The 12,808-nt window shown below is 52.4% G+C and overlaps 1 protein-coding gene across 3 annotated transcripts in view; it reads left to right on the forward strand.

Annotated features, from left to right (window-relative positions):
• Positions 1–12,808, forward strand: part of Sorcs2 (sortilin related VPS10 domain containing receptor 2) — a 378,161-nt gene that overhangs the window by 334,635 nt on the left and 30,718 nt on the right. For all 3 annotated transcript variants that reach the window (XM_087909089.1, XM_087909090.1, XM_087909091.1), the window contains exons 9-11: positions 3,608–3,787; positions 8,725–8,871; positions 11,413–11,515. In XM_087909089.1, coding sequence (XP_087765215.1) covers positions 3,608–3,787; positions 8,725–8,871; positions 11,413–11,515 — 430 coding nt within the window. The remainder of the gene's footprint in view (positions 1–3,607; positions 3,788–8,724; positions 8,872–11,412; positions 11,516–12,808) is intronic.

A 12,808-nucleotide genomic window follows, 5' to 3' on the forward strand; every position in this document is an offset into this window, starting at 1 on the left:
GAAAGTCGTGGATGTGACTGTCTCCCAGGCTGGCCAGTCCTAAGACAAAGGCACATGCAAAGATGCATTCTAATCAGGAGATAGGCCAGGAAGAGGAAGAGGGAGTCTGGAAGGCAGCATGAGAGATGCAACTCGTCCTAGACGGGATTCCTTGCTTAGATAGTCTGCAGATTTCTTACCTGAAGCCCCAGAACCAGAAGGCAGGGAACCAGAGAAGCCAAAGCACTGAAAAAAAATAGGAGAAAGGTGCCGGCTCATGCAAGTACCTTGTGAATTTCACATAATAATCTATGCTGTGGCTGGAGAGGTGGCTCAGCAGTTAACAGCACTTGCTGCTTTTGCAGAGGGCCAAAGTTTGATTCCGAGCACCTATGTTGGGAATCTCACAACCTCCTGTAGCTCTGGGGATCTGACTCCCTCTTCTGGTCTCCATAAGTGACATACATTCACACAGACACACATACACATAAAAACTGTAAAAAACAAAAAAAAAGTCTATGGAAAATTTCTGCTGAGATTTCATATGAAGGTCCGTGAGAAATTTCTGCCATCATGCTTATTAAAATGTCCTCAAAACCTTTCTTATATGTATAGTATATTATAATTTATACATAGTTTATAGTTGTAGCTTACAAGTTTTAATTTGTATATGAACCTGGGCACAAACGTATAAGTGATGTGACTGACAGACATTATCACTTCCATCTGCTTGCCCAGGCCTTCCTCCATTTTCCATCTCCTTGCCTCAAGATAACAATGCGGAGAAATTCTTGGGGAGTCCTCAGTATCCATCCTACTCTTTGTCTTAGATTAGCCAAACTCATAGTCTAGCTGCTGCCTGGCGCCCCAGGGAAAAGGCTGCATTTCCCATCTTTTTCTGCAGCTACAGTTGGTCAAGGTCAGCCAATGAGATGTTAATGAAGTTCCCTTGTGAGACTTCTAAAAACACCTGAAGGAAGTCCAGCCTTCTCACCCTCTTCTCCCTTCCTCCTGCCTTGTAGTCGGTGTGATGGTGGAACTCCAGCACCTGTCCTGGGCCCTAAAGACAAGCACCATGTCACGAGACAGTAGAATGGTGGCCCAGAGGAGCCCCTGCCCTTGGTGACTTTGTAGGACTTCTCCACTAGCCTGGCCCACTGGACTTCTCTTGCAGGCAGGAGGGATGAGCACCTGCCTTCCTGAAGCCTCCTAATCCCCTTTGATAAGAAATATTCACCAACTAGTGCTTCCCTTCTGCAGATCTCTCCAGGCCACATGTGCCAACATAAACACGTGAAGGTTTTGTGCTTCTAGTAACAATGGAGTTAAGGGATATTTTTAGTTGCTTCTTTAAAAATGAAAAGAGTGAGGAAAGTAAATGGAATTTTATGAAGGTGAAAAATATTTGTCACACAGTCATCGAAGCTTTTGTGCGACCCTTCTCAGTCCTAGCCCAGGGGAAGGGACATAAGCAGCCTGCTGTGGAAGGATCGGAGCTGACAGTCCCAGCAGCAGGTTGACAGCATTCAACAGGCTTTCTAGAGACAGTCCCTGCCTCTGCTATGGCAATCTCCCTTCTTAGAATTTATGGGACAGAAACAAGCCAAGAGGCAGGGAGAGACCCGGGTTTGGAAACACCCGCTGCAGTCCTCCAGAGCAGGGACAGGACTCGGTGAAATACGACTGGGCCACAAATGCGTATCATGCGGGCATTAGCAGTGGTGTTCATAAATAACGTTCATGGCAGAGGAAGAGACACCCACGTGGTATGCGGAGCAAGCTATAAACCAGACGAGGAGAGTGCGTGAATCATGCTTGGGAGAAGGCCTGAACATAAACATGTTGAAGTGTTAATTCCAGGTCTCTCTAGAGGGGCGCTGTGGATGGCCCCACGCTGCTTCATAGCTTATAGGAAGCATTTGTGCAGGACGTCTAACCAGCGTATGTAAGTGGTGTTGAATCGGGACTGTCACCTGAATTACTGCAGCCGCTGTGCAGGCTCCCTGTGATCACCCCCCTTCCCCATATGCTTGCCCCTGACAAGCCTTCTTGTAGGAAGGATCCTCACTTGGCACCCAGTTCTGGTGCATGTGTTTATCCACCGTGGCCCAAGCTAATGGACATGACCTCCTTGAAGGGCAGAGAGATGGCCAGCAGCCAAAAGCGGCACATCCCGCCTCCTGCCCACAGCTCAGAGACTGGAGGTGGGCATGCCGGGTGTTAACCAGCGTGTTCCCACAGGCACCCCACAGACTTCCATCACTGTGCTGACCATAGGACTGGGCCCTGCGAATTCCTTCCTGGGTCACACACCTCTTAGTCCATCATTTCTGTGTGTCAAGTGTATGTGTGTAGACTCAGGGCTCAGATCCGGCGCCAGTGAGGTCCTCCAACTGTGAGGGCCGTGATAAGTGCTTCACACACCGAACCCCTCCTCTGAAAAACTCGACCACCTCTGCATTTTTTAAGGTCCTTGCTTTGTAGTCCAAGCTTGCCTCAAACTCATGATTTTCCTATCTCGGCTTCCTGGGTGCGCTGGCGTTCTCAGCTCAGAAATGCCCTTTTGGTCACATGGCATAGGGAACAGTCTGTGGGTGAGGGGAAAGGGCTGAGTGCCAGCACTCATGAGCCCAGTGAGCCTGTCATCAAAGAGACACAAAAATCACTTCCCCCAAGTAAGCACACCCAGAAGGACATGAAGATGTGGGGGGGGGTCTTCATGTGAGGGTACCCCACACCCTGCATCTGTCTCCGCTCCTGTAGTCCGACTGTCCTGTGTTAGAGGGTGGGAAGCTTCAGAGGTGGAGAGCAAAGGCATGGAGGACATGGAGTGACATCTGCTCAGCTGTGAGGTGGGAGTGTTCCGGTCCCCAGGCACAGCCTCCCCAGCTGCAGCTGCCCTGGTTGCCGCATCTCTGGGCAGTTCACACAGGCTTTGACAACAGGGAAAACAAGGAACCGGGATCAGCCCATCTTTGTCTTTCACACGATGGGGCTCTCTTTCTTCTGAATTGTACAGTTGTTAACAGATCTTGAGGTCTGCCTGACCCACAACGGGGAAACTGAGGCCTGAAGCCATTGCCTGGGCTGCTGTTCTTCTAGCACTTTTGCCTCATGGTGCTGAGGTCTGGGCGCAGGGAAGAGTAGACAAGTAGAGCTTGTCTGTTGAATGCTGTGTGGGGTGCCATGCTCGGATTGCTAAGGCAGGTTCTCCATTTCCAAAGCTCAGAGCAGAGGCAGGGCCGGCACCAGATCTGAAAGGCAGATGTTTCATGAACACGTGCTGGGCAAATGAAGGGTTGCTTGATTCCCAAGAGCCTAGCCACTCCTACTGATCATGTGGGGTACTCGAGGGAGCCTTTCCTCATTGTGAGAAGATGGACAGTTTCCAGTTGGAATGGGAAAGAGGAGGCACCCCCAGGTTACCCCCTCACCTGGTATGAGGGGTCCAGACATCACTCCCATCTTAGAGGTGTGACTTTGAGGGTCATAGAAGTGACGCCACTTATCCAGGACCTGCTGAGCATGACTAACCAGGATGCCAGCCTCCATCAGTGGGTCTCCAGGGCAACGGGGAGGTGGCGCCTGCACTCCAGGCTACCATCCCTGATGGCATTTCGGTCCCCAGGACCTGCAGATCATCAGCACGGATGAGCAGCAGGTGTTCGTGGCCGTACAGGAGTGGAACCAGGTGGACACCTACAACCTGTACCAGTCAGACCTGCGCGGAGTGCGCTACTCGCTGGTGCTGGAGAATGTGCGCAGCTCGAGGCAGGCCGAGGAGAACGTGATCATCGACATCCTCGAGGTAGGCGCCAAGCAGGGTAGGAACAGCTGCTCGTGCTCCCCTCCCCCTCCTTCGCGTCCTTCTTCCTAGCCCAAGGGTTACAGATCCCTCAGAAGCACCAGCTGTTTCAGGCTTTGGTGCCAGTGAGGCTGAATCACGGGGGCTTAAAGACAGAGAGAAGCTGATTTTCTAATGAGGTTCGTTGGAACAGTATTTGCTAACGAGAAGTAAGTTCCTAGTGGGTGATATCTTGCGGAAGTGGACCCAGTCTTTTCGCATGGCAGGGCTTTCCCTGTGCAAAGGCAGCCACAGCCCGGTGTGGTCCAAGCAGCCAGCTCTCCTGGAGCTGAGAGAGGCTCTCTACTGTTCCTCTTCTCCCACCCCACGGCTCCTCTTTCCTCTCCCTCTCCTGAGAGCTGGAGTCTGCCACTTCTGTACCACCCCTCCTGCCAGTCCCCACCCCTCCATTGTCCAGACTGTCCAGCTGGACCCGCTGTGACATGACCTCACTCCCTACCTGCCTGAGATGTCTGTCCCTGCCTCACCTCAGCATAAGTCCTGTGGCCTTGCCTGGCCACACACAAGATTCCGAGGGTTCTCACTCATGCCGAGGCACTGATCCAAGCTTCTGGAATCCACGTCAATGCTCTCCACTGGTGAGAGTGGCCTGGTCCTCAGGTCCAATGCGCAAAAAGTCCATTAAGCATCTGACATGGGCCCGGCCTGGACAGGCCACTCACAATTCTCTCTTTTCTCTTGTGGATTCTATGGCTCAACAGACCCCTCACCCTCACCCAGCCCACCGCCACTGACCTTCTGAGACAGACCAGATCTGAGCAGAGAGCTCAGAACCAGCCCGGCCACACTGTCCACCAAGATCTTCTCTCACATCCGCCCCAGGCCAGTGGAGACAGCCGCAGGAGGCCTGCTGGTGCTTCTGCTGGCTATTGAGTCTGGCTCAGAGAGTAACCCTTGGCAGACAATGGGCTTTGTCCCTGTGGTTGGGAGGGGACCTCCCAGGTGGAGGGGACTTCAATGTATCTCCAGCTGTCTGCAGCAATGTGGAGCCATTATTCCCGGCAAAATGATGAATGTAATCGTTTGTTTGCGAGGAGAGCCCATTTGTCAGTGCTACCTCCCAGCTGGGGCCGCAGAGGGACAGGGCTATCCTGCAGCCCTCCCCTAGTGCTCAGGATGTCTCTGGCAACATCTGTGCACTGGAGCACTCAGAGGTGGGGCTGTGGCCCCAGGCCAAGCTGAGCAGTGATCGATGGGAGGGTGCCATGGACAGGTCCGATGGGGGAGGTGCTATCTACGCTCTCCAGAGATATGCCACGCTCATACTGTGTGCAACACTTGGGGTTTCACCCGCAGTCACTGGCAAGGATTCCTCACAAGCTGCCCATCCTCCAGACCCCTGCCCCCATAAAGAAGATGTCTCCTGGCAGTGTCCTTAAGCCCCCCACCGTCAGTGCTCCACAGTGCAATGCCTTTTGACAAACCTAAGTGGGAGTCAGGGTGGGCCTCCTGGAGGAGGTGGCGTGCAGCCCTGAGATGGGGGAGAACAGGAGTCAGCTGGGTGAGGAAGCAGTGAGCTGAGCCATGCCTGGGACCGCCAGGGAGAGCCTGGAGGACATGAAGCAGTTGAAAGACAGCCTTCACTGCCCATCCACTGGGCCTCCAAAGTGACTTATCCTCTCTAGATTCAACCAATGGGGTAGCGACAGGCTCAGCTCTGGTCCTGTATTGCCTGGGCTCCTATCTAGACTCTGGTATTTGTCTGCTGCTATGCTGTGCTGTGCTGAGCTGTCCTGGGCAGGTGACTTAACTTCTCTGGGCTTGGTTTCTGGGCTCTGAGGCACTTTGTTGAAACTGACAACACCCTCTTTTAGGGCTACTGCAAGGACTCAGGGTTGCTTTTCTTAGGAAACAGCAGGGCTCCATCCAACACCACTCCATGTTCCCAGTGCCACCTACTCTGGGATTAGAAATGGTGGATGGGAAGGGCTTGTCTTGGCAGCTGGAATGTGAATCTCCTGCAGGTGGCCAGTATTGTTACTATCATGGTCATAGAAAGCCAGTAGCGTGTCCAAGATGTCCACTGTTGAGTCATGGGGTGTTTCATCTGTGTGTCTCCTGGTTGTGTGGCCTCTTTGGGTCCTATTGAGTTCTGACAGAATTTTTGTAAGCTGCTGTCTATGTTAGAGTTAGGAATATGGCTCAGGGTGTCACAGAGTGTCTCAGGCCAAATCGCCCCTGCTTCATGGATCATGTGGTCAGACGGTGTGTCATGGGAGGCTGTCCACATACTTCCAGGGATGTGTCTGCCTCTGTGGAGGAACAGACCGTCCAGTGCAGCAAATCCTGATAACGTGGGCAGGAGAGACACTGGGGTCCTGAGAATGTGCTAACAGCAGAAACACAGCAACTCTGACTGCAGGGACAGAGGGACGCATGGCAGAAGGGCATGGACCCAGGCCCTACAGACTTAGAAAACGGCTGGGCTGCCCATCCTAAACTGGGAAGGGAGTCAGAGAGTACAGCCCTGGAAACAAGCAGTCATTCCCACCCGTGGCACCAGGGGGCGCTCCCTGCTGGATGGCAAGGTCACCTGGCAGTGGGGCTCCTGTGTTTCCTTCTTGGTCTCAGTTTTTAACTGGAGTGTCCTTCCTAATCGCCCTAATTGATCTCATATTGTAGTTCAGAAGCCCATAGCTCACTCTACATAGCTCGCTCTCTGGTTTCACAGGTCAATGTGTATAATTATACCTGTTCAATAAGATTTGCAGCCTTTGAGCTGATAAAATTTAGACAGGGATTTTTAAAATTATTTTTTAACTTATACTAATATAATAAGAGGAAAACTTCAGACGTCTGAATGGGGGAATGTGTTTCACATGACAGACCCATGTGTATGCGTGGAGATCAAATGGGACATTTACTAAGCAGAATGAGGCTCACCCAGCCATCCATCCCTTTCCTGATCCCCAAAGCCCATGCCTGTGTGTTGTACCACCTGGTAAAGGGGAATCAAGGCTACAGACAGGCTTGAGGCTGCTACTCCAGAGACAGCATTGCTGTTCACTGTCTACAGAGCCTTGTCATGGAATCCTTGGAAGTGCACTAGGGGGGCAGTTAGGGTCAAAGGAAAGCTGTAATGGTGGCCAGACACTGCATTGCTGTCTTTGAAGATGAAGGAAAGAACCCTGGAGTCAAAGACTGTCAGTGAGAATCAGATTTCTCCCTACAGCCTCCAGACAGGAGCACACTCCTGACAATGGATTAGAGACTCCAGTCTGAGCTCTGACCACCACAGCTGTAGATGAGGAGCGTATTGTTTGATGCAATAAATTGGTGATGCTGCAACACCTATAAGAAGTAGAGATACCATCCCTCTGTATACTAGTCTACCCATCCATTCATTTATCCATCTATCCGCTCATCCATCTACTTACCTCCCCAACTAACCATCCACCCATACACTCATCCATTCATCCACAGTCACCCATCCACTCACTCATCCGCGCATCTACTCATCTACTTATCCATTCATCCATTATCTGCCCATCAATCCACCCGCTCATTCGTCTACTCATGCTCCCAACCAACCATCCATCCATCCACTCATCCCCTAACACATCCTCTCATTCACAATTCAACCCATTCGCCCATTCACTTACTCACCTATCCCACTCCTTCATCCTCACCATCTACCCCTCTACTCATCTACTCATCCATGACCCACCCACCCATCTACACATCAGTTCATCTACCCATTCATCTGTCTACCCATCTACTCATCCACCAGTCCATTCACCCATCCAACCATTCATCAATTCCTTTACCCAACCACCCGTCTACCCACATGTCCATCAATCAATTCACCTATCCATGCATTCATTCACTGATCCACTCAGCCATCTGTCTGTCCATTCACCCACACGTCTTTCCATCTATGTTTCATCCCACCTACCCATCCATCTACCTACCCAGTCCTGGATCTGTTCCTATGTCTGTAACACCACCTCTCTGGTGGACTGTCCACCTGCAAACATGCATGTCAAGAATGACTGTACTGACTTTTTAGACTCTCAGTGCCTGTGTGGAGAGAGCACCAATGACCTTGGTAACTGTTTCAGCCTAATTATAATCCTTGTCTCTAGAGTTCTGAGTAAAACGCACAGTTGTCTGAACACCAGTCCCTTGAGGAGATTTGAGAGCAGCGGTACCATGATTTACAGGAAGCAGAGATACCTCTGCTGTGCGGCTTGGATGAAGGTGCATCCCTGTGCCTGCCTTGCTACCCTAAAAGTGCTCAGTAAAGTCTTTGCCAATAAGGGGCTTGAAGAACAGGGTGTTCCTGCAAGGGCACCTCTGGGTTTAATGTGATGAAATGCCCAGCTCTTGTACTTTCTTACGAATCAACACAGTGACCCCTCTCGAATGTTGCAACCTCAGCTGGGGACCTTGTAAGGCCCCTTGAGAAAAAGAAATTAAAGCTAAGTGGAGCCCTTTTCAGTGCATGTCAGGAGAAACAGAGACCTCCCCATTGTTGTCCATTAAGCTGCAGGGCCCCAAGGAAAGCCGAGGAGTGTTTGCTGTGGCCCAGAACCTGCCCTGCAGGTCTAATAGACCCAGCAAGTGAGGGGATCCTGGGATCCGGAGTGGGATGGGGAAGGGGAGTCCTTTCATCAGATACACTGGTTGGTGAGGGGACCAGGGCCCTTCCTGGTATCTGATGTCCAGAGGTCCTCAGTAAAGTGCAGTGTCTTACAGATCCCCTGACCCTGGAGTAGACGGGACTCTTCCATGCCAACCTGGGACCAGTATTCGTGTGTCATGCTGCATCCAGGGTGAAGCAAAGTCACATGCAGCATCCTCAGTACGGGACAGTGCCTGGATACTGTGGCTCTGGGTTACCTGTGCAGAGCCTTATGGTCCTTCTTGTGTCTCCTCAGGTCAGAGGTGTGAAAGGAGTCTTCCTGGCAAACCAGAAAGTAGACGGCAAGGTGACAACACTTATAACCTATAACAAGGGCCGTGACTGGGATTACCTGAGGCCACCCAGCACCGACATGAATGGGAAGCCCACCAACTGCCAGCCGGTAGGTAGCCTGCCCTGTCACACGCCTCCAAGTGAGTGGCACAGATGCCACTGCTAGGGTACCCTGGAGACTCACAAGCCACCAGTTTCTCCTAGGCATAGGGATGCACCCAGAGGGAAACATGGACATCATTCTTTTCCTTGAAATTACAGTGTGAGAAACTGCCCCAAACCCCAGTCCCTCACTCATTCTCAGTTCCACAGGCCAACCAGATGGCTCCAGGCCAGGGAGCCACTGACCTCGGTCGACGCCTGCTATCTACAGCTGCGTGTCCCACCAGGCTAAGTGCCAGTGTGACCCCATGCATGGTGCCAGCAGAGATCCAAGGAACAGGAGGAGCAGAGTCTTCCAAGCCTGCTTCTGGGCATCGCTGAATGTTGCTGAGGGCTGGGGCGTGATGGAGGAAGTGTGTAGAGGGGCAGGTACTGCTAAAGGCAGCGTTTTCCACAGTCACCAGGTGGCCACCGAGTGTGAGCTGCCCTGAGGAGCAGCTTTGCCTGTGCAGGCATGGGCGCTATGGCCTGAGTTCTCTGTTCCACGCCACTCTCAGGTCTCTTCTTCAGACCCCAGTGTAGATGCGGAAGGCTCACAGCCCCTGCCCACATGCATGAGAAATGGATTGTCTGCCATTTATAAAAAACCCTCTTGGGTTCAGAGCTGCTATGACAGGCTGGTTTTCGCATCATCTTTGGGAAAGTTAAGCCACATTAATCTGCCCAGGCAGCTTTCTGCTAAGAGAAGGTTCTGGTCTGCAATTACTCAGCTCAGTGAGGAGGCAACCTCTGGGAGATTTTGCGTCCCGGAGCAGGGGGTACAAGGACGGTGGCAGGAGAGGAAAGTGGCCAAGCTGCCCAGGCAGGCAGAAACTGCACCGGGGACCAAAGCAAAGTACCTGGTAGCCAGAGGGCCACAGATACATCAATGACAGTCCGAAGCCCTGGTTCCCACCTGAATGCCTGTAGCCTCCATCCAGAGAGGGACAGCACAGACTGAATGGTGACCAAGTCCAGGCCTGACAGTGTCATTCTCTCAGCCACTCGGGGCTCATAGTTCAGATGGCAGGGACAAGGTTCCTAGGAGTCATGCCACCCAGGAACAGCTGGGGCCTTTGTCGTGGCCTTAGCACATATGATGATGCTGTCCTTGAGCCAGGGGCAGGCTAACGGTATTTCTCTGCTGCCTTTCTGCTCTTACTTTTGGTCATGCGTTGGCTCCCAGGCTCCCAGGTCTCTGACTGGCTTGGTGGGGGGATGTCTCCTTCCAGCTATGGGGAAATAGATACACTTATATAACAGAAAGGTTAATCAGATCTCTTAGTGTGTGTGTGTGTGTGTGTGTGTGTGTGTGTGTGTGTGTGTGTGATAGCATGTAACTGCACATTTATATAAGCACATGTCAAAACCATGGACTAAGGGGTGTCTTCCTCTGTTTTGGGCCGTATGTTTTAAGATGGGAGGGGTGTCCCTCCACTAAACATGGAGGTCAACAATTGGCTAGACTGGCTGGTCATCAAACCCCTAGGATCCACCTGTCCCCACCCCCACCACCTTACGCTAGGATTTCAGATACACACACAGCTTTGTCTGGCTTTCACGGGCATCCCAGGGACCGACACAGCAAGGGCTTTACCCAGTGAACCATCTCCCCATCCCTGATTAGATCTCTCTTAGCAGGATGAATTTCAATTGGGAAATGGGTTTGAATCTGATGGTGTCTGGGATTCTGAATGGAAGCCCACAGAAACCTATGTATTCAGAAGTACCAGCATATCAGAAATACTTCTAGACAGAGCTGGGACTGGGGCTGCCACTTCCCTCTGTCTACCCAATGATCCAAGGTTTGAGTTGCTGTACAATTATGTGGAGGATCTACCATCTCCCACATGTAAGAGGGCTAGAAATGGATAACTCACCTGCCAGCCACCTTCCTGGGCTTGATGTACAAGTTCCTTGGGGGTCCTGCTTGCCTCCTGGCCCCACTCTGGGCAGCTTCAGAGGACCTTCCACCTCTGACCCCTGCAGAGCCTAGGCAGGCCAGGACTAAGGGAAGCCTAGGAATTGAGCCTCAGACCAAGATGCCCAGTAAAGGCTCTGGATGGAAGAATGAATGAATGGATGGATGAATAAATGAATGAGAGTATCACACACATTCTTTGGCCCAGCAACCCATGCAGTGGCCATGTAGGGAAGCCCATCCTGAGGGGAATCTGGGCCACAAGGCCCCTTCCTTGGAGAAGTTGCAGCCACCTGGAGGCCCTCTCTCAGACCTTGAGTCTCTCTTTCCCAGCAGACCATGTCTAACTGGTCCCTTCTGCACCCCTCAGCTCCCTAGGCCCCAGGTAACTGCTGCTGAAGTCATCCCCATCCTTGCCCATCCATCACCCAGCAGCCGAGTGAGCACAGCTTACCACCCTCTCTCTGTTCTACCAAGGCACCCCTACCCAGCCTTGGCTGACGAAGGCCGTGGGGTAGATCTGGCTGCAGAACTGGTTTTCCTAGGATGCTCACACCTGCTGACCATCCTTTCTTCTTTCCTCCCCAGCCGGACTGCCACCTGCACCTACACCTGCGCTGGGCAGATAACCCCTATGTTTCAGGCACAGTGCACACCAAGGACACGGCTCCTGGCCTCATCATGGGTGCAGGTGGGTAGCTACAGCAGCCTTTACAGCCTGAGGGAAGCTCCTGTCTCGTGGGTGGGAACTGAAGGTCATGAGCCTGGAACCTTGGTGTGTCCATCAGAGGCGGTGTATCTCCTCTCAGGAGACAGAAGCCCCCTGGAAACCCTAATGGTGGATGTGGGATGGAGGGAGGGAGGGCTAGATCAATGAGTGGATGCGTGCATGGGTGGATGAGCATATAGATAGGCAAGTGGATGGATGATGGATAGATGGATAGATGGATGGATGGATGGATGGGTGGGTGGATGGATGGGTGGATGGATGGATGGGTGGGTGGATGGATGGATGGGTGGGTGGATGGGTGGGTGGGTGGGTGGAGGGATGGATGGGTGGATGGATGGATGGATGGATGGATGGATGGATGGGTGGATGGGTGGATGGATGGATGGATGATGGATAGATGGATAGATGGATGGATAGATGGGTGGATGGATGGATGGATGGATGGACGATGGATAGATTTGTAAGTAGAAGGATAGTTGAATGGATGGGTGGGCACCCAGGTGCATGACGGTTTATCCTGACATAGCCAGCTGGTTCATCAGAAAGCTCCTGTGCTCCAGGCCATGGTGGAATTCTGGGGAAACCAGACCCGGTTTGTGAAGCCCTGTGTCCTATGCTGTGAACCTACAGGGTTATGCTCCTCATTTAAAGCCCTATTTCTTCCATAGCAGCCCACATGAAGCAGAGCATCTCTGCTCTGGACTGGCCTGCATCTTGGAAGGGATGCTGTCTATTCAGGGATGTTTCTAGGCTAGGGCTCAGCCTGGCTGCCTGTTTCTTCTACCGCACATTGTGACTGTCCCCTCCACAGGAATTGACTGTGAAGCTGCTGTGTGCTTGCCTTTTTCCCATGCACATGGCCTCCAGAACACTGTCCCCAAATACTCATGCAGTCCTCTCATCTCTCAGGGACCACAAGCCCATGCTGCCCCACCTGACTCATGTCCTTCGGCCTGACCCCGACCACCATCACACACTTTACCCTCAAGTAACACCTGTGGGCTTTCTGAGGCACTGAGCCTGATCACCTTGGAGCCAAGGCTGGAGCCTCTTGTGATGGGCTCAGCTGGGTTGAGCTCGTTCTGCCGGGTGTGTGTGTGGGGAGGGGAACCAGCTCGAGCCCAGCAGCCACACTGGGCCACTGTCTGGAAAGGAAGCCAGCCAGGGCTTGCTGTAGGTGATTATGGTAGAAATGCAGGCCTCGGCACAGTTTCCTTTTCAGGGGTCCTTCAGATCTCGATCAGGGGATCTGCC

This window comes from Myodes glareolus, chromosome 8, assembly GCF_982192425.1.
Source record: "Myodes glareolus chromosome 8, mMyoGla1.1, whole genome shotgun sequence".
Lineage (NCBI taxonomy): Eukaryota > Metazoa > Chordata > Mammalia > Rodentia > Cricetidae > Myodes > Myodes glareolus.